Here is a 26931-nt window from a genome sequence, read left to right on the forward strand (position 1 = left end):
AGAAGCTCTGTATGTAACTTTAGGCAAGTCAGTTACCCTCTCTTCCTAAATAATTCCTGTGGGAATCTCTATGTTCCAATAAGTGACAGCTTTTGAAGGTTCATGGAACTATTCTTGCCTAATGAGTCATCTAACTTAAAAACAAAATTAAAAAAAAAAAACATTCAGGAAATAACTCTGTTGGCTAGGTACCTGCAGCAACCTAAGATTTAGGAGATCCAAATTCTAATGCTGACCTGAGTGATCTTAAATGAATCACTTCATCTCTCTTAGCTTGTTTCCTCATTTGTTAAATGAAGAGGCTAGATTCAATAGTCCCTGGATTATAAGAATCTTAACTTTACACCATTTTTTTTCTCCCTTGGCAATCACAACCTCCTTCCCCAACTCTAATGGGACAAAACAAAACATCCTGTATTGTTGTTACTACTTTCATGACTGTCAATTAATTCTGCTGGGTGGGGCAGGGGAGGCACACAGAGCAGGTAGATTTTCTAGCAGAGGCTACACTAAGGGCCAACAGTTTGTGAACACCTGTTCTGCTTCACAAATATTGTGTTGTACATTAAAAAAATTTTTTAAAAAGGCAGGATCTACTTTTTTCACCTGGTAACTAGGTCTTTGGAAATTGGAAATTGCCTGCCTCACCCATTGATCTTGGAGACCAGCCCAGAATATAAGATTCTTTTTACCTTGAGACCTGAGGCAGCCCTGTTTTCCTCCTAGCTTGGCTCTCCATCACAAAGCACTGGGGCCAGTCAGTCCTGCTCTGGGTGATTTCCCCTTCCTTCACCCATGCCTTAATGAGGTCCTAATTCTTCTAGGAGTTGGCTTTCCCAACTCTGCTTGGCCAGTGGCCATGCATCTGAGTGAATTGTTTGTAGCCCCTGACTGCCAGGCCTGTGGCAGAATTCTCGTGATGGTGGTCAGGCCGATGTCCCCATTGGGAAAGAAAAACGAATTGTTAAACAAAGGAAGCAAAAGCAGGGAGGGGTGGGTAGTGAGCTTCCGGATATTTATTTTTTAAGGTGCTGTTGGTTAGAGGAGCTTACCCTTGGGAGAGATAAAAATACCAAGTGAGGGAAAAAGGATTATGGGACATAAAGATGACAAAATGACCCGCGGAGGTGCAGGTCCTAGGAGAAATGTGTCACACAAGGATGTCTCTATAGAATGGCTCTAATCTGCAGGTAGACTTTCTTCTCTAGCTCTAACAGAGATTATATTAAAGTAAAATCCAATTGCAAAATGCCTATTATGAGGCATATAATGGATTTGCTGACATGGTAAGTCTTACCCTTGTGGAAATCCCTTAAATGTGTTTAGTGGTCTTATTCCCCAAACCCTGTGCTGTACTAGTGTTCTAATATCATTATATATTTTAGATTGCTTGATATTTACTTCTCAGTCATGTCTCATTCTTCCCAGCCCCATTTGGGGTTTTCTAGGCAAAGATGCTAGAGTGGATTGCTATTTCCTTCTTCAGCTCATTTTACAGACAAGGAAATTGAGGCCATTTGAGCACTACCATCTAAGCTCTACGGAGCCTGATGAAGAGAACAGAAACTGCCCTGACATTTGTTGTGTTGTTTTCTTGTACTATACTTAAAACAAACCAACAAAAACCAGGAGGTCCACTTACTAGGAGTGTGGGAGATAGACGGTCTGGTGTGATATGGTAGATGGGTACGGTCCTTACATGAGAATCCAGGTCTTTTCCAATCCTGTGCGGTCAGGACTAGATTATAAAACAGGATCCTCTTACAAAAGGCTCATAAGCTCTTTTCATCACAGGAGCTACAAAATAGGTAGTGGATAAACATTTATTAAGTGCTTATTGTGTACCAGGCAGTGGGGTATAAAGAATAGCAAAAACCTAGTACCTGCTTTCAAGGGCCTCCCAGTCTAAAGGAGGAGACAATACACATCAAAACAAAATTGTTACATAAGAGATGTATACAGTGTAAATGGAATATAATTTCAGAGGGAAGGTACTAACAGGACTTGGTTAGAGGAGGGGAAGAGTTGGAAGAAACTTTGAAGAATGAATCATAAAGGACATTAGGAAAGAACACCCCCTACCTTCACCCTTGTTTTATAGGTAAGAGAATGAGTCAAAAAAGTTGCAGTTATTTGTCCACAATGTCTCAAGGAGCAGAGAAAAGGTTTGAACTCGGGTCCTCCTACTTAAAAAAAAAAACAAAAAACCCTGGGTCATTTCAGTTTTACCCTACTGACTTCATAGTGGTTAAAACGCATCCTTTCATTTGGGAGCATGTTCTTCTGACCAGATCTCCCACGGAGGCTGACCCTGCTGTGAGCCCTTTGCTGTAACCAGGATTGGACAGACAGGGTAGGTGGGGTTCCTATATGAAGCTGTGATAGGGTGAGCACCTAACATGTTCTCTTCCTGAGACTCTCTGACCCTGACGGCACCACACTGGGGGTATCTGCTGCTTCAGATTAAGCTATGCTATAGCCCGGGCTGTGGGTGAACCTCATCGTACAGCAGCCCTGAGAAGAAGGTGCCCTCCTGGCGTTCTTCTCCCAGCCCACCGGGGATGCAGCAACTGTCTGCCCTGATTAAGAGGGGATGTCATTTCCTGCTTATCAGCCCATCAGTGCGTGAAGTGCTGGTGATTAATAACACCCATAATAATCTCTTTTATTATCTGCATGGGCAGCTCCTTGAAATAATTTGGCCTGCAATCAGGACTCAATTGGCTTGGGTGGGGAGAGCTCATTTCCTCTGGTGATGCTGTTCCTGCTAGATTGGGGGTTGAGGGGGAGCAGGAGCAGCTGGGTGGTTGCTGAGCTGGCTTTAAGTTGGCAGTGGATTTTTAGTGATAATGATTATTCTACTAAGGGATTAATTACCTGCCTGATAGAGCTGAAGAGAGAGAAGTCAATCTCGATTTCAGAGGGAAGGGCTTGTTTTTAAAACTTTCTCGTGTGAATTTATTAGTGAGAAATCCATTAGAGACACCACTAAGATGAAAAAGGACAACTGGGCTTTGCTTCGACAGACCATTTTGTTTTGCTTTTGAATGAGGAAATCTTTTTAGGAATGCTGAACATTAGAAAACTGTTGCAACCTTTCCCCCTCCCTCCCAGCCTGAGACTCCCTGGTAGTGTCAGTCCTTCCAAAGGTCAGGCCATAGGTGATAGCCAAGGTCAAGGGTGGCTGAGATTCAAAGGAGATTCTTCCACCAAAATTCTTTTGCCATATCTCATTCTGATACAACCATGACCGTGGATTCACAAAGACTCTGTCAGCACAGCATGAGCCTTGGTAGGATCTATTAAACTTCAAGGTAATCAAGTTTCAATCATGTCCCTAAAAATGGACGGTGTGTCTGTTTTCCAAAAGTGAACCTTGCTACCTTTGGAGGTGCACATTTCGCAGGGAGATCATTCACATCAACTTTTAGGACCAGGCAGCTGGATAGCGCAATGGGTGAACCTCTTAACACAGAGGCAGAAAAACCTGGGTTCATATCCCGCCTCAGACATTTAGTAGCTGTGTAACCATGGACACTGATTCAACCTTCCTTGTCCTTGATTTCCTCATTTGTAACTGAGGTTTTATGATAATAGCAATTTATATCACAGGATTACTGGGATGGTCAAGTGAGATGATGCATGTCAAGTGCTTTGAACCTTAAATGCTATATAAATGATAGCTATTGTTATTATTCTTAATAAATTTTAAAAAGAATTGTGATTTTTATTGGTAGAGAAGTTCCTGGTTGCTGACAAAATTATAGATCCTTGCAGTATTAAAAACAGGACAAATAATATCTGAGAACAGCAGAAGTCACTGGCAACCTCTGGATGTGAATCTTGTTTCTTATCCAAACACTGCACCTCCCCCCAGATCCTGGCACAGTTCTCTGTATTGGCCAGATGCTGATGATTGTTGTTTTTCCTAATGTGGGGGAAAAGGCAGGTTGAGAGAACCACTGGATGATGGGTAATCTCTCTCCAGGAGAGATGGTGTTGAGAATCAAGTGGTCCAAATTTGAATCCCAGTTTTGTTATTCAATAGCTGTATGACCTTGCGAAATTCAATTTCGGTGAGCCTCAATTTCCCCATCTATATAAGGAGGGGACTTCTGACCAAGATAGCTACTTGAATAGAATATCAGTTCTCCTATATATTTACTCCAGCAGAAACCTAAAAGTTGCACCAGTTCAACTTGTACTCAGAGCATACAATGAAAAATTGTAATCACAATTGAGCTGTGAGAGAAGAAAACTGTTCAGAAATGTGAAGGAGGGGAGGATCCAGCATCCATTGAACTTCATTCTTATCTGAGCTGAACAAAATGGGCTTGAACTCATACACATACATAGAAACCCAAACAGTTTGTAGCAGAAATATTTCAGACTCAACAAGGAAATAAATTAAGGAATTAAGAGGGAGGATAATACTTGGGAGGGAACAATCAGAAACAAAACAAACTTCCTGGTCCAAAAGGAAGACTTAAAAAGAAAAGCAAAGAACAGGAATGACTGAATGGCATAAAAATGGAATGAATTATTGTTGTGCCACAAGAAATGATGAAAGAGACATTTTTCAAAGAATCGTGAGCAGTCTGAAGCAATGCAAAGTGGGATGGGCAGAACTAGGAGAAGAGTTTGTTTAAGGCCAGGAATGTTGTAAAGAAAAACAATTTTGAAAGACTTAAGAACTCTGATCAATGCAATGATCAGTCTTGTCTCCAGAGAACTACTGATGAAACATGTTGCTCATCTGTTGGCAGCTGGGTGATGGACCCCAGGTGTGGAAAGAGAGATTTTTGAATGTGGCTTCTTTATAGATTTCTTTTGTTCAGCTCTATTTCTTACAAGGCTTCTTCTTTATTGAAGAGCTGCAGGAAAGGGGAGAAGGAGCAGTATGCAATTGTTCCCTCGAAAAGGAGATCAATGAAATGCTTTTTTAAAAATGCACCAAAGAGAACAGAAAGAAATTTAGAAGGAAATACAGACAAGCAGGACAGTTTTAAAGATAATGCATGGATAAAAAAGAATGCATGGAATGTGTAATATAATTTTTTATAGTTTTAATTTACTAGATATATGCATGGATAATTTTACAGCATTGACAATTGTCAAACCTTTTGTTCTAATCCCCTCCTTCCCCTCCCCACCCATGGCAGGTTGACCAATACATGTTAAATATGTTCAAGTATAAATTAAATACAATATATGTATACATGTCCAAACAGTTGTTTTGCTGTACAAAAAGAATAGGACTTTGAAATAGTGTACAATTAGCCTGTGAAGGAAATTAAAAATGTAAGCAGACAAAAACAGAGGAATTGGGAGTTCTATGTAGTTGTTCATAGTCAACTCCCAGAGTTCTTTCGCTGGGTGTAGCTGGTTCAGTTCATTACTGCTCTATTGGAGCTGATTTGGTTCATCTTGTTGTTGGAGAGGGCCACGTCCATCAGAATTGATATTGTATTGTTGTTGAAGTATATAATGATCTCCTGGTCCTACTCATTTCACTCAACATCAGATCATGTGAGTCTTTCCAGGACTTTCTGAAATCATCTTGTTGGTCATTTCTGTAATATAATTTTTGTTAAAATTCCAGATTCTCTTCAGCTGGTAAGTTGTGCTTCTAATCCTTGTGGTTTTTATCAGTCCAGCGTTATTTTTGAGGCTGATTTAACTAATTGGTAATGAGGGAAGAAGGGAGCTTACAAATTCACGTGTATCTTCTCCTCCATCTTGCCTCTGCCAATATAATTTTTTAAAGCAAGTTGTATAAAATGGAAATTCACCATTTGACATGCAATCATCTTTTAGTGTTCCATTGTGTATGTGGAAATAATCATTTTTTTGGTCTTTAGATTCCTAAGAAAATTAATACATATTAATAAAATAAATGAGAGAGTTGGACCAGAGAGCCTTAAAGGATCTTTCCAACTCTGAATCTATGATCCTGTGAATCAAAAACTTTAGAAGCTTTAGATCCATCTCATTTTGTAGATAAAGAAACCAAGACCCATTGAGATGAAATGAATCTGATAATAAAGGTAGTTAGATGGTTAACAGAGCCATGACTAAATGTTCAATGAGGCGGTTAGTGAAACACATTTGTTTTCTAAACATTAGAACATTAGAATGATCTAAACATTCTTAACAGAAAATGTTAGGGTTTATCTGTTAGGAAATTTAGAGCTTATGTCGGCTTCAGAGGCATGTGTTTGTGTCTGTCTATATGTATGTGGTTGGGTTACCCAAATGACCTGAGAGAGAGAGAGACAGAGGTAGAGAGTGTCTAGCTTGGCAGTTTAGCTTTCAACTTGGGTTCAAGTTGATGCCTGATATTGTCATATTTAATATCTGCTCAAGGAATATTAGTTGAATAACGTAGCTTTGAGTCTAAAAATTGGGCGATGCTTCATGAGTTAACTTCAGAGTCTGCAATTATTGGATAATTTTATGAAGTACTAAAACCTAAGCATCAGTTACTTTGCAAAAAATGTTCATCAGATTCTCTTTGTCTAGTTCCTGTGATAATGGAGAAAAGGACAATTTAAAGACATTAAGCCTCAAATACCACCATATTTGTAACTTGTCAGAGATAAAGAAATTTCTAAATCTAAAAAGGATTGATCCCTAGAGACTACTTCTCTTCTCTACTCCTGAGGAACTCAGGAAGACTTAAATAGGTATAATTCAAGAAGATTTTTACTAAGTGTATACTGTGCTCAAGCACTGAGACTGGCCCTGGGAATACAGAGAGAAAGTCCCTGTCATCAAGGAGCTTATATTCTACTGGGTGTAGAGGGGGTGAGATGGATAAGTTAATGCATATAAATAAATCTGTTGTGTAATAACAGATAAGAAAATAGAAGATAACCTGAGACAGGAAGGAAGGAGAGAGAATACTAACAATGAAAGAAAGTAGGAAAATTTTCTAGAGGAAAGAGCCCACCCTTGAAGAAAGCTAAGAATTTTAAGACAGGAAGATAAGGAAGGAGTCCATTTTAGGCACAGTAGTAGTCTTTGCAAAGGTATAGCCTTCTAAGATGTAATGACATCTTGGTAGGACAGAGCTACTTAAATGGAATGTAAGTGTGTGTGTGTGGGGAGGGGATGCTTATGTGAAGAGGAAGAGGAAGAGGAGCAAGAAGAGGTAGAGGAGGAATAATATGAAATAAATGTGGAAAAGTTAAGCTAAAGCCAGACTGAAAAGGAGTTTAAATGATGAGCTGAGGAGCTAGTTTGATCCTTGATATGATGAGAGTCACTATAGATTCTTGAATATGGAGAATGGATGACATGGATATGGAATGAACATGTGCTTTAGAAGATTATAGTGGCATAGACTGAGTTGGAGAAGGAGGAGACTGAAGCAAAGGAAAATGTAATAATAAATGCCATCCACCCAAGTGGGAGGTGATGTGGGCTGTGGTCATGTGAGAGGAGGGAAGGTAAAAAAGGTATTATAGAGGAAGACTTCCCAAGCCTTGGTAACTGGTTGAATTGGGAATACAAAAGAAGGAGAATTAAAAAAAACAAAAACAAAAACTAATTTCAAGTATTCATTAAGTACCTGCCTATGCCTCATACTGTCCTAAGTACTTGGACACACCAAAAAAAAATTAAAAACAAAACACAAAAAACCATTCCTACTCTTCTGCAGAAGCATTTTTGTGAGTTAAAATAGGCTGTAAAATTATACCCTCTTTGCATATTTGGAAACTGAAAAGACCTGATCATATGGTATAAAGCTCTGTATAGGTTACAGAATATTTCTAGGGCCCAAGGCAGTCATTTGGAATAAGATTAAAAAGTTTAAAAAAGAGAGAAAGAGGAAGGAAGAAGGGAAAGAAAGAAGGGAGGGAGGTTGTTTATCAGAGTACAGATATCCATATTCTCATTTCAATATTTTTTGCATTTGAGTCATTTTCCTCTTTGTGATAGAGCCTCATACTTGTATTGCCAGGTCAAAAGGTATTCATACCTCAATAGATTTGGGGGGCATAGTTCCAAGTTGCTTTATAGAATGGCTGGACCAGTTCACAGCTCCACCAGACTTGGTGATGATAATTTATCTGATTTTCCACAGTCCCTCTCTGTCATTGTTTAGTAATTTCAGTCTGATTCTTTGTGCCTTTAAGAATTTTCTTGTCAAAGATATCGGCTGTTTCCTTCTCCAACTCATTGTACAGATAAGGAAACTGAGGCAAACAGGGTTATGCGACTGCCCAGGGTCACACAGCTATTAAGTATCTAAGGCTGGCTGAAATCCGGCAGATGATTTTTTGGTCTATGCTCTGTACCACCTAGCTGTCCACAGCCTCTCTAGCATTTGTCATTCTTCATTTTTTGTCAACTTTGCCATTCTCTTGGGGTGAGGTGCTACCTTAATTTTCTTTTCTCTAGTTATTAGGAATTTAGGTGCTTTTTATATAGCTATAGATAGCTTGGCTCTTTTCCTTTGAAAACTGACTATTCATATCCCTACACAATTTATCAGTTGAGAGCTGATGCAGCTTCTCTGGCCTGTTTTATTTTCTTGCAGAAAACTCACTATTTCTAATGTCAAAAACCTTTAATATTCACCATATGCTGACCATATGATATGGAGAAGGCTCTGTAGCACCTGATTCCTCCTTTTATGAGATCTGACCTCTATACTAAACTGCCTTTAGACCCACATGTAGGCCCATCTAAAAATCTCTGATTTGTGCTGCTGAACTATATTTCATCACTGTCTTTCACTCTGGGTTTTCCATGTCTGCCTTCTGAATCTGTTCATATAACTTGGTGGACTCCCCTTCAGGTCCCTTGAGCAAAAAAGTTTAAACAATGCTGTTGCTGCTGATGATGACAGATAGCATTTGCACAGTGTTTTAAGGTTCACAAAGCACTTTATAGGTAGTATCTAATTTTATACAGTACCCTATGAGAGACAGGAGATGGGAGAAACACAGACAGAAACAGAAATGGCGGAGGAGGAGAAAGGCATACAGACAGAGAAGCAGGGGAGAGAGATAAACATGTTTTAGACATAGCTTCCTGCACATGAATGAGGTGTGGTTATTTTATTATCCTCATTTTTTTCAGTTAAGAAAACTGAGGCAGATAGATGTTAAGGTGCTTGACTAGGGTCATATGGCTAGGAAGTATCTGAGCCTGAATTTTAATTTAGATCTGAATTACTCCAAGCCCAGTGACTTCTATATGTTGTGGCAGCTAATGTTTATGCAGCCCTTTAAGGTTTTCAAAATATTTTTAGGCTATACACACACACACACACACACACACACACACACACACACATACATTCATACACATAAACACATATACAACACACATATAAATATATTTATACACATATGTATGTGTATTTTATTTGAATAGGTAGATATAAATATCCATCTTATACATTTACATATGTCATTTCATTCTAACAACAACCTAGTGAGGTAAATTCTATTTATTCATTTTAAAGATGAGAAAATTGAGATTCATCATGATTAAATCATTTGACTAAGATTACACAGTTAGTAAATATGTGAGGCAGTATTAGAACCCAGATCTAAGACAGGGAGATGGCATAATGGATAGAGCAGTGGACTGGAAGTTAGACAAACCTGAGCTTGATTTTGGCTGTGTGAACCTAGGCATGACGTTAACACCTCCCAGTCTCAGTTTCTTTGCCTATAAAATGGGGGTGATATTTCATCTGAGAACGAAACAGCATATGTACAGAGCTTTGTAAATCTCAAAGTGCTCTCTGAATGCTAGTTTTATTGTTGTTCTTGAATGATAAGTCTTCTCCTCCATGTCCCTTCTGCCTCCCATAACAACCCTGGCTCCCAGGTAACCGGTAGAACAAGAGGGACAGGAATTATCTGAAGCCAGTAAATATTCCACCCCTTTTTCTGTTCTCCCTATTCCCCATGTGGTTTCTTATGATTCATTGCTCAAACCTAAAGGCCAAGGCCTGGAGCTTGCTAAAAAAAAAAGAGAATTCCAAGGGTACAATTCTGAGTCATGAAATAGATATGTATAATTTAGCCTGCAATTTAGCCCAAAAAATGACTGAGAGTGATGTCTTTGCCTTCAATGCTACACGGGGAAAGCCTAAAGGAGTCTACATCTACATACATAGGTAAATAGTTTGAAGAAGAAACGCTGTGTGACATGAGTTAAGTAGCTAAAAGTTCTAGCTCATCTTCCTTTCTAACATCCCCATTGTGACAAAATTACTTCTAATTGATGCACCCAAGAGCTTCAGATCTCTCTACCCACTACTGAGTGGTACTGAGCACTCAACTCCTAGCTGTGAAAATATCAAAGAATCACTCTCTCCCCGATCCTGACAGCCTCAAGCCCACAAATGCCTCCTTGCTTCTAGTAGAAAATGCCTTTTAGATGGTAAATTTGATCCAGCTTGCTAAGTTCTGTAAAACAAAATGGAAGAGAGAAAAACCGAGACAGAGACAGACAGAGAAACGGAGAGAATGAACAACAGAGACACAGGCAAAGAGAGACTGAGATAAGACACACAGAGACAGACATAAACAAATAGAGCAGAGGGAGAGGAGAGAGACAGACACAGAGAGAAATGGGGGAGGGGGAGAGGCACACAGAGAAGCAGGAGAAAGAGAGACATGGAGAAAGATAGAGAAACATGTTCTAGACATGGCTCATCTGTACATTCAGTATAAAAAGAGTTCATTTAATCCTATCCTCCAGCTCCTCCTCCTTAATGCATTTATTCTATGGATTCATTTGACAGTACTGAATTTTTATCTGCATAAAAGAATACAGGGGCATGTTTTAGACATGGCTTCTTGCACATGAATGCAAAATGGATTCCCTTAGCTTCCCGCATAATAGAATGGCCGTCTGCCACCTAAACAAGACTATTCTTGGAGATCTCTTTTCTCATCCCAACATAAATGTAGTCCCAAAGCCAGCACAGGATTAGAAGAGTCCCTGAGTGACCAATGTTTTTGATCGACAGAAGGAAGGAGGAAAAGAGAGAGAAGAAGACAGATATGGAGGAAGAAGAAAGAAGTAGTAAAAAAGAGAAAGAGACAGAGATAGAGGAAGATACAGAGAGATATGCAAGGAGGAAGTAGAGAGGGACATCAGCATAAGGACTACCTGGGATGGAGAGGCTGCCTTCCAGCATCACCCAACTCCTCTCTCTTTGTCACTGCACTTACTCATCTCCATTTGTTCCTGGCTCTTTTCAAATCTTTAAAGTTCTAGCTTACATAGATATTAAGGATATGGAAAAATGAGCCCCTGCTCCACTATGACCCAGAGGACTTAAAACGGGTATTAATAGAAACTTTGTAAAGGCCACTCTTCCTGAAGACCTGGCCTGTTAAATACTAAGTAACAGCAGAGCCAAGCTCATGAGCTGAATGTTTTTGCTTTGGCCTTAATCAAGGCCAAAAATGAGACCAGAGCCAGTCTACATCCAAACACTGGACACACAGGAGCTCTCCTGATCCTGTGCTGGCTTTGGGACTACATTTATATTGGGAAGAGAAAAGAGATCGCCAAGAATAGTCTTGGGTAGGTGGCAGACAGCCACTCTATTATGCGGAAAGCTAAGGGAATCCATTTTGCATTCATGTGCAAGAAGCCATGTCTAAAACATGCCCCTGTATTCTTTTATGCAGATAAAAATTCAGTACTGTCAAATGAATCTACAGAATAAATGCCTTTGCATTAAGGAGGAAGAGTTGGAGGATAGAATTAGATGAACCTTTTTTACACTGAATGTACAGATGAGCAATCTAAATTAATATGGAAAAAATAATGAAGCTAATAAACACGTTGCTACTACATAAAAAATGTCATGTACGGTAGCTTAGCATGCTTCCTCTGTTAGCACCAAAGGTCACCAAGTGAGTTTCTCTCCATGAGACTGACCACCAAAAGGTTACAGATTTAGCAATTAATGAGTAATCTTTTCTAAGTGTCTCCTTTGTGTCAAACACTATTCTAGGAATAGTGATACAGAGCAAAAAGAAACAGTTCCTGACTGCAAGAGGCTTACATTTTACTGGGCTAATACAAATAAAGAATGCTTTCTGGATGAGTAGGAGAAGGCTGGAGAAATCAGAAAAGTTCTCTTTTTTTTTCTTTCAGAAAAGCTCTCTTGAAGGAAGAAAAACATATGAATGTTTTGAAAAACATGGCTCTTGTCTGTGTCATAAGTAGTTTTTGGCCTCTGAATTTTATATAGACTTCTTTTCCCTGGTGAGGGCAGGGAGTTTCAGTGACCTGCTTTTGTATTTGAAATTTATTAAAAATGAAGTGGCAGCAGCAGGAAGGGGTAATCAGTGCTAAAAGGAAATATAAAAAGTCCCTAAGGGGTGGTAGACAATGGAGTTGGAGGAGCTGGGTTCTTTGTGATCTTGAGCAGGTCAGCTTCTTTGAGATTTAGCTTCCTGATCTGTAAAATGACAGGATTTGGACTGCATGACCTCTAATGTCTCATGTCAAAGGCTTTAAATCACATCTGATCCTGTAAGGCTGAGGAAACAGGATATTTCCTGGGCTCTTCTGCTCCATCTTCGTACCATCTGAAAGAAAAATAGGTATGTGGAATAGTCAGAGACATTAGGTGAAGGTCAGAGTCAGGAATCAAACCTAATAATTAAGGCACTGTATTTCTGATTGAGAAGTGGAGAGCATTTATGGTTATTAAGCATTTAAAGCTGCTAGATGACTGGGCCTGGGGTTGGGAAGATTCATTTTTAAACTGAGTCTAAATCTGACCTCAGATACTAATTGTATGATCCTGGCAAGTCACTTCATCCTGTTTGCCTTAGTTTCCTCATCTGTAAAATGATCTGAAGAATGAAATGGCAAACACTCCAATATCTTTGCCAAAAAAAAACACCAAATGGGATCAAAAAGAGTTGGACAGGACTGAAGCGATGGAACAACAGTCACTTTGAGCTGACTTCTCAGGGCAGAGAAATGAGTAATCTGTTGCTGGGACTTTGTGTTTGAATGGGTAGCAAAGCTGCTCATAAACTTGGAAATAGAGCTTTGGTTTTGAAGTTCCTGACTGGCTTATGTATCGAGACCATGTGCACATCTTTTCATGACTGATGAGTGATAAATACATCCAAAGTCCTTCAAGATGTCCCCCCTTCCAAGATGACATCCAACTGTTAATGACTAGTCTTTGGATATGGCCATTCAATTATTTCTAAGGATTGATAGCTAGTAGCTGGATTCTAATCCAGACTAAGCTTCTCCCATCTTAGCCATGAGAGACACCATCAAATGTCTTGCTAAGACCTACACATTTCTTACCTGGATCATTCTCTTGATCTATAGGTTGAATAAATTAGTCACATCAGGGCATGATGTTAGTCTGGCATGACTAGTTCTTGGAGCTCTGTTGCCTGTCACTAGAATATGCTTTTTTCTTTCTTTCCTTTTTTTTTCTTTCAAAATTACATCCTAGAATTAATAATACATTCTAGAATTTGCTCTGCTGACAGGAGCCAAGGGATTTGCTTCCAAATGTATTTTGGAAAGGTAATGGTAAAGCTAATGATGTATAACAAGGAGTGGAACTTTCATCATGAGCAATCAGTTCTTAGTGGGACATTGTGGCAAGGTGGAAAAGTCCCTTGACTTAAATTCAGAAAGTGTAGCTTTGAGTCTCATCTCTACCACTTGGTTATTATGTGACCTAAGACATTTTATTTATTAACCTCTCTAAATCTCACTTTTCTCATCTTTAAAATGGGGTATAGAACACCCTCATCTTCCAGGGTTGTTGTGGGAAGTAAATGAGAAAAAGTATGTAAAAAAATGAGCTAGATGGTACAGTAGATAGAGCACCAGGCCTGGAGTTAGGAAGTTCAAATCTGGCCTTGGACACTTATCACCTGTGTGACCCTGGGCAAATTACTTAACTCTGTTTGCCTCAGTTCCTCATAAAATGAGCTGGAGAAGAAAATAGCAAACCATTACAGTCTCTTTGCCAAGAAAACACCAAATGGAGTCAGAGAGTCATCCATGACCGAAACAACTAAACAACAACAGCAATATGAAAAGTGTATTTTAAATGGTAGGTAAGCTATTATACTTAACATTCCAGTGCAAGAAAGATATCCAGATGATCAACAGATCTCATCAGTTTGTATGCGGAGTCTTCCATTTTTATTGGCAAGTTGAGCTTCTTGTCTCTATGATGTTGTCTTTGAAATGTCTGGACCATAGAAAGATAAAAGGAAGCTCCACTATGCTATATGTTTGTCCTCCCCTCCTCTCTCTCCCCCTCTCTGTCTCTCTATGTCTCTGTGTCTCTCTGTCTTTCTCTCTCGTGTGTCTCTGTCTCTCTGTGTTTCTTCTTTTCCTTTCCTTCCTTTCCTTCCTTCCTTCCTTCCTTCCTTCCTTCCTTCCTTCCTTCCTTCCTTCCTTCCTTCCTTCCTTCCTTCCTTCCTTCCTTCCTTCCTTCCTTCCTTCCTTCCTTCCTTCCTTCCTTCTTTTCTTCCTTCCTTTTCCCCTCCCTCTCTTCTTCCTTCCCTCCCTCCCTCCTTCCCTGTGTCTCTGTCTCTCTCCTTCCTTCCTTCCTTTATCTCTTTCTCTTCATTTTCTCTCTCCCCCTCTCTCTTTTCTTCCTTCCTTTCTCTTTCCTAATTCTTTCTTCTCTGAATCTCTCTCTGCCTCTCTTTGTTCTCTCTTTTATGAATACATGTATGTTTACATATCTTGGGTATTCCCATGATGTGAAACAAGTGGGCCTTTGATTGGGGACAGTCAGGTCTTAGTCATTGTCTTTTAAGCTAGTTTTTCTCCCTTCCACCAATGGACTTTTCTTTCCTACTTTGTCATTTTTCCACCATTGTGGCTGAACTACAGATTCTCCCCCTCCTTCACATGTTCTTCCCTCTGTCTCCTAGAGTCAAGCTATGCGGATTGTCCGAACTGTGGGCCAAGCCTTTGAGGTGTGTCACAAGCTGAGCCTTCAGCACACACAGCAGAATGCAGATGGACAAGAAGATGGAGAGAGTGAAAAGCACAGTGACAACTCGGGGGATCCAGGTAGGCTGCCCTCTCCATTAATGCTGGTATAAAATCAGTCTCCAATCAGGCATGGAGTGGGCCATGAAATCATGTGGAAATTCATTTCTTGGGACAGCTAGATGGTATAGTTGATTAGCCCTGGAGTCAGGAGGACCTGAGTTCAAAAGTGACCTCAGACACTTAACACTTCCTAGCTATGTGATCCTTGTTAAGTCACTTAATGCCAATTGCCTCACTAAATAAATAAAAAAGTTTCAGGGTTCAAATTTTAAAATTCACTATGTTACCAAGAAAACCAAGCATAAAAAAATAGAAAGAAATGCACTCCTTTCATAGTTGAACAACAATAATCCCTTCCAGGGAGCAATTCTTTGGAAATATTCTTGCTACCCTGGTCCATGGTCGTACCATCCCATGAGTCTTTATAGCTGTATAATCTGACCCTGGAGAAATATCATTTCATCCATCTGGGTCTTTATCTACTCATCATGGAAATGTGAAGTTAAATGAGATTACCTCCAAGACCACATCTCTTTTTCAATCTTATGATCTTAGCTCAGAAGATGCCCACCTTTCTGAGGGGGAGCATGGCCAGATGTCATTTAGTTGCTGCCTTGAGACAGAGGATAGTGAATAACATGCATGATAACCTGGAGGTCAAGATGTTCTACTTCATCCTCATTTGTTCCTTACTATTCACTGTGGTTTAAAGCGACCTCAATGAGTTGTTGGACTTATCCCAACAATTTGTTTTCCCAGGCTGTTAAAAAAAAAAAAGTTCTATTTTCTTGTTTGAAGATAAAATAAATACACATTTGGATGTGGAAATAAATAGCCAGAAAATACTTTGGAATTTACATTTTTCAAACTCAGGGCATTTTAGTCCATAAGCCTCTTTTTAAAAAATTGATTTCAAGAAATTTAAAAACTATAATTTCTAATTATGACTTCGTTGTGCTGAGAGGAATAAATTTTATAATCTATCGTTTTAAAATCATGGGTGGATAGAAGTCTAGACCTAAAGTCAGGAAGATATGACCCCCAAATTCATCATCAGGCACTTACTAGGTGTATGATCTTTGGCAAGTCACTTAACTGCTTTCTGACTAGTTTCCTTAACTATAAAATGGAGATAACAATAACACCTACCCCTCAAGGTTATTGTAGGGATCAAATGAGAAAATATTTATGAAACTTTTAGCACAGTGCCTGACACATAGTAGACATATAATGAATTCTTGTTCCTTCTTTCCTTTATTTGGGGTGGGGAGAGGGCTGTAGGGAAAGAGATTCTAAAATGTATTATTTAAGAGAAGATTAGTGAGAATGGAGAAAAGTAATTGATGAACACAAATTGCTAGTATCCTGGCCACAACCTGATAAGTCTGAGGAAATCTTATAGATATAGCTTATTTAGATTTTAAAATAGCCTTTACAAAATATCTATTTTGTGGACAAAATAGACAAATATAAATTAAATGATCATAGATTTTATGTGACCACAGAATTGGTTGATAGCCAGACCACAAGAGTCATTGTTCATAGTATCATGGAAGCTTGAAAAGTAATTTCTAGTGCTTGGCCCTGTTTTGTTTCATATACTGATCAGTGATTTTGAATAAAGAAACAGGTAATAGGCTCATAGATAAAACAAAGCAGGGAGGTATGGCTATCATAGGGAAAAGAAAAGTAATGAGCATTATATTGTACCTACCATATGCTGCACACATTGTGCTCTTATAAATATGATCTCATTTGAACCTCACAGTAACCCAAAGAGGAAGGTGCTATTCATTTTACAGTTGGGGAAACTGAGGCAACAACTTGTCAAGCCACTAATCCAAGATCACATAGCTAGTAAATGCCTGAGGCAGGATTTGAACTCAGGTCTTCCTCAACTATAGACTTGGCATTCTATCTAGTGCACCACCAGCAGCCTCATCCACCCTGGATAAGGAAGTCAGAATCCATAAAGGACACTGATTCTATCTATTAAGGTGAAATTTAAAAGATAAGTCCTAATTGCTGACATTCATATCAGTATGTACCCTGTCTCGTTACCAGAGTCAAAAGGGGTAGTTAGATACCCACCCTTCCATGATAGAGCTATCTCTAAATTAACAAGTTTCCCCTTTTTGGAAATGCTCAATTGGAGACTGAACATCTGGGGATATCCTCTTGGTGGGGATTGTTATTTGGGTAAAAGTCAGACCAATTGTCCTGAGAGAAACTGTTTAATTCTGTGATTCAGCTTTTCTATGAAATGAATGCTGGAAGAAGTTACCATTGTGAATTGCAAATAAACAAACAAAAATAAAACAATCCCTCTTATTAGGGAACTTATATATGAAAAAGAGAAGCATTATCACTTAGGGGAGCTTCTTAGCCAGGAAGGGCTATCTGGGATTTAAAAATTAAAGTGGCACATCATGAAATTGATAATTGATGTACTCATTCTAAAATCAGTGGCAGAATTGATTTAACTAAAATTCTACACTTAGAAAGGAAGTAGACTGGGGGTGGTACATTGGATCCACACTCAGATCTTTCCAGATTTTATCCCTTATTCCTTATTCCCTATCCTCTTTGCTACCTATTAAGCCTTAGATCAAATATAATATTTGGTATTCATATGGAATTTTGTGGTTATTAAATTATTTGTGTATCATCTTATCTGAGCTTCATAACAACTTTGTGAATAGTTATTATAAGTATTTTTACTCCCATTTTGCAGATGAAAAAAAAAAACAAAGCCCCAAGAATCTAACAATTTGATTTTGTGAGGTGATTTTTTTTTCTGAGACTAGGTATCTATAAGCTTAGTGGCAGTGCCCACTCACAGGCCTGATCACAGTCCTGATTATTATGGAAAACCCACATAAAAGTTTCTGACCTGGACTAGTTTGCCCCTCTTTTGGCAGTCTTGCAGCTCTCTGTTCTGGGGGGCTCATAAAGTTGATACCAGGCTTGGATTGGATACCTCTACTGAACCTCAAGCCTGAAAATAAGCAATTTTCCCAAGATCAAAAGTAATTGGTACAACCCAAGTTCTCTTCCAGGGTGTCACACCTCCTCTTGAAAATAATAGATGCACACACAGCAAGCTGCTTTATTCAGTTAAGAATGAAAGCTGATTTGCTTCTTTCTAAACCTTAGGGATTGGGTTTCAGAACTTCATCCATGTGGAAAAAGATTGATAATGACTCATTCTTATCCCTGATGTTCATGTATCTTTAAGGGTGATACCTTCTCCCTGCGGTGGCCTTGCTGGTAAAGAGCTAGAGCTTGGCTCTTCTTGGCGCTTATTTCTACCAATCACCATTGTCAGCTCTGCAGGTTTTATTCCCAGTCAAGAAAAAGTGCAAACTAGAAAGAAAAAAAGCTAGGAAGTTGTTTTCCCCAAAATGCCATCCCTTAATTTAAAAGGAATGAACCAGTGCCCAGAGGCTGTGTGTTTGATCACTGGACTCCATTAATATTAACACAGAAGATCTGAAAAACTTGATTTATTCTCCAAGGCTTCACATTGTTCCCAGTAGGTAGGACTGAATAAGTAGAGGAATGGAGTCTCTTGAGAACAATTAGAAATGGAGAGGAATAGACAGGACTGGAGAAAAGGGGGAAAGCTAATCTATTATTCTAGTCAAAGGAAGAAGTATTTATTAGGTTCTTAGTGTGAGCCAAGTATTATACTAAGTACTTGGGATAAAAAGAATGAACAAAAATAGGTTCCTGCCCTCAAGGAGTTTATGATCTAATGAGAGAGCCAACATCCAAATTAGCTAGATACAAAGAAGGTAGATAGATAGATATACATACATAGAAACACATAAATATAAAGAGAGATAGATAGATATAGAAATAGAGAGAGATAGATATAGATATAAATAAATACAGAGAAATAGTAGATTTATAGATATAGATATATAGAAATGGGTAGATATATAGATAAAAGAAATAGAGATAGAAAGAGAGATAGGTAGAGATAGAGATAGATATACATTACATATATATATATACATATATATATATGCACATCTAAAAGAAAGAGGTAGATAAATGGATAAATAGAAATAGAGTTAGAGTTCTATCTCTATAAAGATAGATATAGAGACAGGCAGATAGACTTAGGTAGATATATAAATAAGAGAAATGGATAGAGAGATAGGTAACTATATAGATAAGAGAAATAGAGAATGAGAGAGACAAAGAGGGAAGGGGGTAGAGATAAATAGAGAGATAAATATATAAATATGAGAGAGAGAGAGAGAGAGAGAAAGAGAGAGAGAGAGAGAGAGAGAGAGAGAGAGAGAGAGAGAGAGAGAGAGAGAAGGAGAACACATCAATGGAAAAGGGAGAATAAAGAAAGTGTTTTCTGTCAAGACAACTGAATGCCAGGGATAATCTTTTCACCCAATAGATAAATTTGAAACCATCTCCCCCTCACACAAAAAGGTAGAAATTAGAACAGAAGTGAATAGAGTGTAGCTAGAGAACTACATTCATAATGTGATATGTTGGAGGATAGAAAGCATTACAGAATAAGGAAAGAGTTCTAGATTTGGCATTAAAGGACCCAAATTCAAATCTTGATTCTCTTATTGTTATTCTACCTGCTTAATCCGGGACAAGTTAATTAGCCCCCCCCCCCCCAGGAACCACAGTCATTTCTTATGTAAAATGAAATGTTTGGATATGATGACCTCCAAGGTTCTTTTAGTTCTCAGATACTATGAGCCTAGGGAGGTTTCAGCCTTTTCTGCACAGGAGACCTCTAGGAAGAGCCTGGCCTTGGAGGTAGGAAGATTTGAGTTCAAATCCTGCCTCAGATACTCATTCATTTTTTAACAAGTCATTTTAACCCTACTCAGCCTCAGCCTCAGTTTCTTGATCTATAAAAAGGGAATAATAGTAGCATCTACCTTACAAGGTTGTTGTGAATATTAGGTAAGATAACATATGTATAGCTCTTTATCAATTTTTAAATTGTATGTAAATGCCAACTATAATTATCATTATATCATTATAGGTATTATATATAATATCTAATTATCATTATATAATTATAGTCTCATATTATATCATTATTATTATTGCAAGATTAAAGTGGGATAGAACAGGTCAGGACTGAGGAATACTGTTGGTTTTACATGTTTTATCTCATATAGTTAATAATCAACAAGCATTAAGTCTGTATTATGTGCCAGACATTGTGCTAAGCACATGACACTGAAATCAAGCAGAGCTGATGAAAAATAAAGTTATCTGGAAAGTTCAGATTCTTCTATAAAGCAAGACTCTGGGAAGAGTTTATTGCTCTGCTCTCCATCCCTCCAAAGAGGGGAGGAACAACTGAGGATGCTGAAAAGGTTCTGAGTATTAAAAGCTGAATCATACTGCATTAGAATGAGAATTTGGGTGATGAATTTCTCCAGGGGGAATCACTGTGTTCTTTCAGTAGAAATCAAGTGGAGCCACTGATGGAAAATAGAGATATCAATAGGTTCTTGTGCAGATAAGAAGACTGAAGTTTAATACTTATTATTCCTTCAATAAGATAGAAAAGGATTAGAGGAAATAAGAATGATGAAGAAGAATGAAACTGACTAATAAAATGACATCACCTTTATTTTTATTAACAAATAAAAGGAACACTAGGTTTTGTAAGAGTGAATGATGAAAACTATCCTTGCATGTATTCTGAAAACAAAGCTAATATTAAAAAATGAAAAAAAACTAAGATCTTGGAAATTAATTCATGTTCTTATATTGTCATGATGGAGATAGGGACAATTTTCTGTTTAAATCTATGTCTTGTAGGTCTTCATGGGCAATACAGTTCTAAACAATATTAAAACTGTGATGACGATGCTAGCTTAGAGATACAGGGAGATAATCAATGCCTAACATCCATCTGTGGAAACATTTGCCTAGACCAGATAGGATTCACGACTCATTTCATAATGCCTAAATAAAAATTGTTTATTTAAGATATAACATCTTTCTACAGGGAAGTCAAAACACTGGCCAGACAGTGTTTCAGTGAAGTTAAGACTATTTGACTGAACTACAAAATAAAATGGGGGTGAAATAGGCTTCTGGTTAAGATGAAAAGGAGATATTGGAGCTGTTGTCTGCTAAGCCCACCATGGTAAAGGAACCAGGCATCCGTAACTGATTTCTCCCCTTTTGAAATGATTTTTTAGAATATATTCTGTTGAGTAATAAAAACTAAAAAGCAGGTGACTTGATGGGAAGTACACCAAATATGAAGGAAGACAAAAGCCCTGAATTCTAGGCAAATAAGTAAGACACAGTGGGATGGTAGAAAGGGTGCTGAATTTTGAAGTCAGAAGATATGATCTGGGTTTGAATTCCTTCTCTACCATCACCTGCCTTTATTTAGGGTATGGGGGGATTAAGCTCTCTGGGCCTGTTTCTTCATTTTGTAAAACAAGGAGTCTGAACCAAAATAACTTTGAGTTGCTTTCCAGCTCTAAATGTGGGGTCCCAAGCCTCAAGTGTTCTTTCCATAATCCATCTAGCACATGTTTAAGCGCCTGTATTGTGGTGGGTAGACACTGGGAAAGTTGAAAACCTCACATAAGACATGGTCCCTGCTTTCAAGCTGTTTATAGTCTGGTAATAGTAAGAAGGAGGAGGAGGAAGAGGAGAGAGAAGGAAGAGGAGTAGAGAGAAGGAGGAAGAGGAGGGGGAGGAGGAAGAGGAAGAAAGAGGAAGAAAATGGCAAACCACTTTAGTATCTTTACCAGGAAAGCTCCAATAGGGTCACAAAGAGTCAGACATGCCGAAATGACTGAATAACAATAACAACAGAATAATACTAGATAATGTTTGTATAGTGCTTCAACATTCACAAATTGCTTTACAGACATCTTGTTTAACCTCATGATATTGAGGCATGGGTGTTATTATCTTCTTTTGTAGATGAGAAAACTGAGGCAAATGGAAGGTATCTAACTTGCCCAGGGTAACACAGCTAATGTCTGAGTCAGGATTTGAATTCAGATCTTTCTGATTCCAAGAGCTGTATTCTTTCCACGACACCTGTTCTTCCTCCTCCAAAATCCAAGGAAACTGACTTCCTGCATATTTCCTGTATCCATGGCTCCATTTCCTTTTTGCATACCTTTTACACAATGTCCTCCCTCTTTAGCTCTATCTCTTGCTGTTCCAATTCTGTTCAAGATTCAACAGCTCCCTTCAATCAGAGACTTTTCTTGATGTTTCTCATTGTTAGTGCCTCTTCAAATACTATGTATTTGATTTTTGTGTATGTAACATATGTTTGTGATACATACTTGTCTATTTAAAACTTGTATCTTGTTTAAAACTTGTAACAAGATACATCTTGTATTATTCTTTTTTCTTCTTCTTTTTTTAATCTTTGTATATATCCCAAGTGCCTAGCACTAAGGGGACTATTTTTAAATACGTGTCAAATAAAAGCTGATTAAATGGAATCCTGGGCCTGGCTTTGCCACTATGTGACAATTGTTGAGTGTGCCATTTACTCCTTTCCTGTATCAATTTCCTCATCTCTACAATGGGAAGTTTGGAGGGTTCTTTTAAATTCTTAAGATTGTTGCTTAGAAGATTACCCAGTGGTGGAGGCTAAGTACAAATTGAAGGCAGTTGATGGGATTATTTAATGGCCAAGGTGTAATTATAATTTCTCTTCCCCTCCAAGGAAGATGTTTTTGCTATTCTGTCCTAAGTCCCTAACAAGGATTTTTTTGCATATAATAAGTTCTTAATAAATGTTTATTGGATGAATAGAATTGAATTGACTTTAATTTTCTCACATAGAGCACCTTAAGATTCAGGGACCTTATACAATTTTCTAAAAAACTAGCGGGATCCACACTTGAGATTTTTCCATTTAATGAAGTGTTTCTTTTTTCTGAAAAAAGAAGGCTTCACTGTTGAGAAATGGTAGGTCTCTCTGCAGAGAAAGCTTCTTTATTGTGAATAATTGTAAACCCTGAGGAATCTTTGTCTATGGCTTCCTGGATTGTTGTCTATTCTCCATTTCTGTCCTTCTGCTCTTGTCTTTCTCCTATATACCTCTCTCGCTGCCTTAACCTTTGTTCCCCTTTCTGTCCCTAAAATTGCCCCATTCACTTGGTGAATCTCCCAGTTTGTCTCTTTGGGCAACATTTGCGCACATGTCCTTCCAGAACTCAGTTCTAGGAGGAGTTCACCTTCCACCATCACCAAGGCTTATGGAGGAGCCCTGTTTGTTCTCCTCTAGTCCATACATAGTCCATACCATATCCACAAGATATATTGTACAAAGATTTCTAAATCACCTCTTTTCTGCTGTCTTTAAAAAAAATGACTTCCCCTCATAATGAAATCTGTCAGTATTTGGAATATGTATATATGGGACATGGAGGAAGAGAATGGCGTTTGATAGACCTCAAACTCTTTAGAAGAAAATTACTTTGAAAATATTTAAATTATTAATATTTAATCATCCAAGCTGTACAACTCTTTGAGTGCCACTGTTACCACTGTCCACTCCCTAGCCTGCCTTCCCTTGCTTCAAAGGACTACAGTTAAACAAAATTAGATAATACTTAAACCAGGTCTGACAACAAATGCCCTCCTCCATTCAACAGAAAAGCAAGGTCGCTTCATAGTCAGTGGACAGGAACACTATTTGGGAGTCTATTCCATATATCCTAGGCCTTCTTTTCCTTAGCTCACAATGGATATATTATTTATAGTAAGAATGTGCTGTTGAATATTGCAGAGTCCATATTCTTTTCCATTGTCATTAGGAGATGCTCTCTGAGTTATAGTTCCGTGAATGTGGTTGGTCTTGTTTCTCATTCAACCCTCTCTACATACATTTACCCTGTCCCTTTTTTTGATATCTTGATCAATCAAGAGAATAGGAGAGGCAGTACTGTGAAATAGCAAGAGGGCTCAATGTGGACTCAGAAGTCTTGGGTTCATATCCCACTGGGATGCTCATTAATTGTATGTGACTTTGTAAAAGTTAGCCTCTCTGTAAAATGAGGGGTTTGGACTCTAAATCTGTGATTACAAAATCAAGTCAAAAAGCAGAACTTCCTTGGCATCAGGAATCAGGAACTCAGGAACCTGAGTGCAAATCCAGTCTCAGACACTTACTGAGTAACCCAGGGTAAATCATTTTAACTCATAACAGTAGCACTTACCTCCCAGCGTTGTTATAAGGATCAAATGAGATAATATTTGTTAAGTATTTTGCAAAACTAAGCATGATAACTTTTAGTAAAAAGCTATTATTATTTGAAAAAAATTTCAAGATAATCTTGCATCTAAGCCAACTGTCTCATTTCACAAATGAAAGAAACAGATCTCGAGAGAGTAAATGACTTGCTTTCCAGATAAAGTTACCCTCATCCTTAAGCAACCATGGAAGATATTTTAGTTAGATTTACAACCAAACTACCTTAGATTTGTCTCTGGACTTATCACTACCTAGGTATATTATTGGACCTGCCATGACCTCTAAGGATGAAAAGGAATCATAGAGGTCATCTGAAAGCAGTGAAAGGAGTTTTGCAAAGCCTAAGACACTGGGAGTTTATACTTTTCATATTAAGAAACTGACAGGCTATAGCCCAAAGGTAACCTAGATTCATGACAGTCATTAGCGAGCAGCCCCTAGCAATGCTTAGGAATTTTTCTCCCAACTTTGGCAGCTTCTTTTTTGACATGCATTATTGGAGATGTCAGGCAGACAGGAAGTTTGGGACAGAGTGGGTGGGACATGGGAAATAGCAAAGCAATAACACCATGATGGATGAGTATTGATCTCCAGTTCTAGGCTAGGGCCATCTCTGGAAGCTAGTGAGATATTTAACCAACAGCAAGAATTTACTAAATATTTTATGATGTTCAAGGCCCTGTGTTAGAACTTTTAAGAGACAGAAACATGATTGATTTCAAAAGGCGCTAATTGGGGGTAGAATGGGGAGAGAAGGGAGAGACTATAAGTATGGGAACAAGAATGATCTGTTGAAAGGAAATGTGTGATTGAGTACCTGAAAAGCAAGAAAGACAGTCTGATGTCATGAAAACAGTAAACTAAGGATGAGCTATTCTGGCTCATAGTCTGTATTTTGCCCCTGTCTTACGTGAGCTACTTAACTTCTCTGGGGACAAAGTTTTCTCATCAGTAAAATGTGTGTTTTCTCACCTGTAAAAAGTGCTTTAGATAAGATGATGACAGGACCTTAGAAGTCATACAACCTAATCACAACTATAAGAATCACCACTGTGACGTAATGTTGTGACCTGTTTTTTTTTTTTTTTTCTCTGATATATATTTTTTTCCTCCTCCTGTCCCTTAACAAAGAGGTTCCACTAAGCAAACCAAAACTACAAATGGGCCAGGTGTGATAATGTATGACTTAATATCCATATCCCAAGTCCTTTGAAGTTACAATTAGTCATTGCATTGAGCAGAGTTCTCACATCTTTCAATCTTATTTTCTTTTACTTTACTGTGTTCATCATATAAATTGTTTTCCTGGTTCAATTTACTCAATTTTATAAAAGTTTACATGTGTTTGTTTCTCTGAATAATTTATTTTTCATATTTCTTATAGCAAAATCATTGTTCCATCCATATACTACAATTTGTTCTGCCATTCCCTAGTCACTGTGCACTAGCTTTGTTTTTAATTCTTATAGAACTACAAGAAGTAATTGCATAAATATTATTCATATATAAATCAATAGCCATATATTTTAAAAATAGTATATGACAAACATTGTGCTAAGTGCAAGAAATACAGAGAAAAACAAAACCAGCTCTTGCCCTCAATGAGCTTCCATATGTTCTCTCTCTGTAGCTACCTCTGTGAGGTAATTTCATAGTAGCTGTATTTTTGCATCAAAGGTATGCCCAATTTGTTGAATTTTCTATATGACTCCAAATTATTTTCCAAGATGGTTGGATCAGTTTATTGCTTTACCAAAGGTATTATTAGCATGCTTAATCTATCCTCCTACAAAATGTACCTTTCCTTCCTATGAATTCCTTGAAATATCATCTGAGAGGATCTTGAGAGGTTGCCAAACCATGCCTAGCTTTCCTATCTATAGCTTTCTTCTTTAAAAGGAATTGCTTACTTCCTTACCCCTTTTCAATCCCAAACAAAATTCTCATTATTTTCACACCAGAATACAATTTATTCTTGTCAATGAAAATCTGATTCAGAAACTTCTCTTTGTTGACTTCTTAACCTTTAAAGAATAATATCATAAAAGTACATTAAGAAATTATTAGATTTTTCCCCACTTTGGCAGAAAAAGACCTCCAAATAAAACCTGGATAATGTTTCCCAAATTCTTTGTCTGTATCCTCTTTCTGTCCAGAAGGCATTTGATGACAATATTACCTTTATTTTTCTCTCTTCTCTGATCTTCAACTATAAATCTGTCCTTACTAAACTTCTTCACATAAGCATTTCTTCTTACATGTCACACTACCTCATTCTTGTTTTACTGAATCATTGTCATCTCTGAACTTTCTTTTTTTCAGATTAGATAACTCCCATTTCTTCAACTTTGCTTTCTTTTTTAAATTAAATTTGTTTTATTTGAAAAATAGAGTAAGAAAAGTAAAAAAGAAATACAAAACAAAATAAACCAAAACATGATTGTCCACTTTTTCTTTACTTTCTTGTAAATTGTTCTTTGTTGTGCATCTTGTTTACTTTATTCTTTTTCCCCCTATTCACCCTCCTTACCTCCAAACAGTTAAGGAAAGATATATTTATGTATGTGTATGTGTGTGTATGTGTATATACATATATATGTAGATAAAAACTTACATATTCACACCCCACATACACACACATC

At 37.9% G+C, this 26931-nt stretch overlaps 1 protein-coding gene across 5 annotated transcripts in view; it reads left to right on the plus strand.

Annotated features, from left to right (window-relative positions):
* LOC141541874 (carboxyl-terminal PDZ ligand of neuronal nitric oxide synthase protein-like) overlaps positions 1–26931 on the plus strand; it is a 363206-nt gene that overhangs the window by 290635 nt on the left and 45640 nt on the right. For all 5 annotated transcript variants that reach the window (XM_074266450.1, XM_074266451.1, XM_074266448.1 and 2 more), the window contains one exon: positions 14922–15063. In XM_074266450.1, the coding sequence (XP_074122551.1) occupies positions 14922–15063 (142 nt within the window). The remainder of the gene's footprint in view (positions 1–14921; positions 15064–26931) is intronic.

The sequence above is a fragment of the Sminthopsis crassicaudata genome, chromosome 4 (assembly GCF_048593235.1).
Source record: "Sminthopsis crassicaudata isolate SCR6 chromosome 4, ASM4859323v1, whole genome shotgun sequence".
Taxonomy (NCBI): domain Eukaryota; kingdom Metazoa; phylum Chordata; class Mammalia; order Dasyuromorphia; family Dasyuridae; genus Sminthopsis; species Sminthopsis crassicaudata.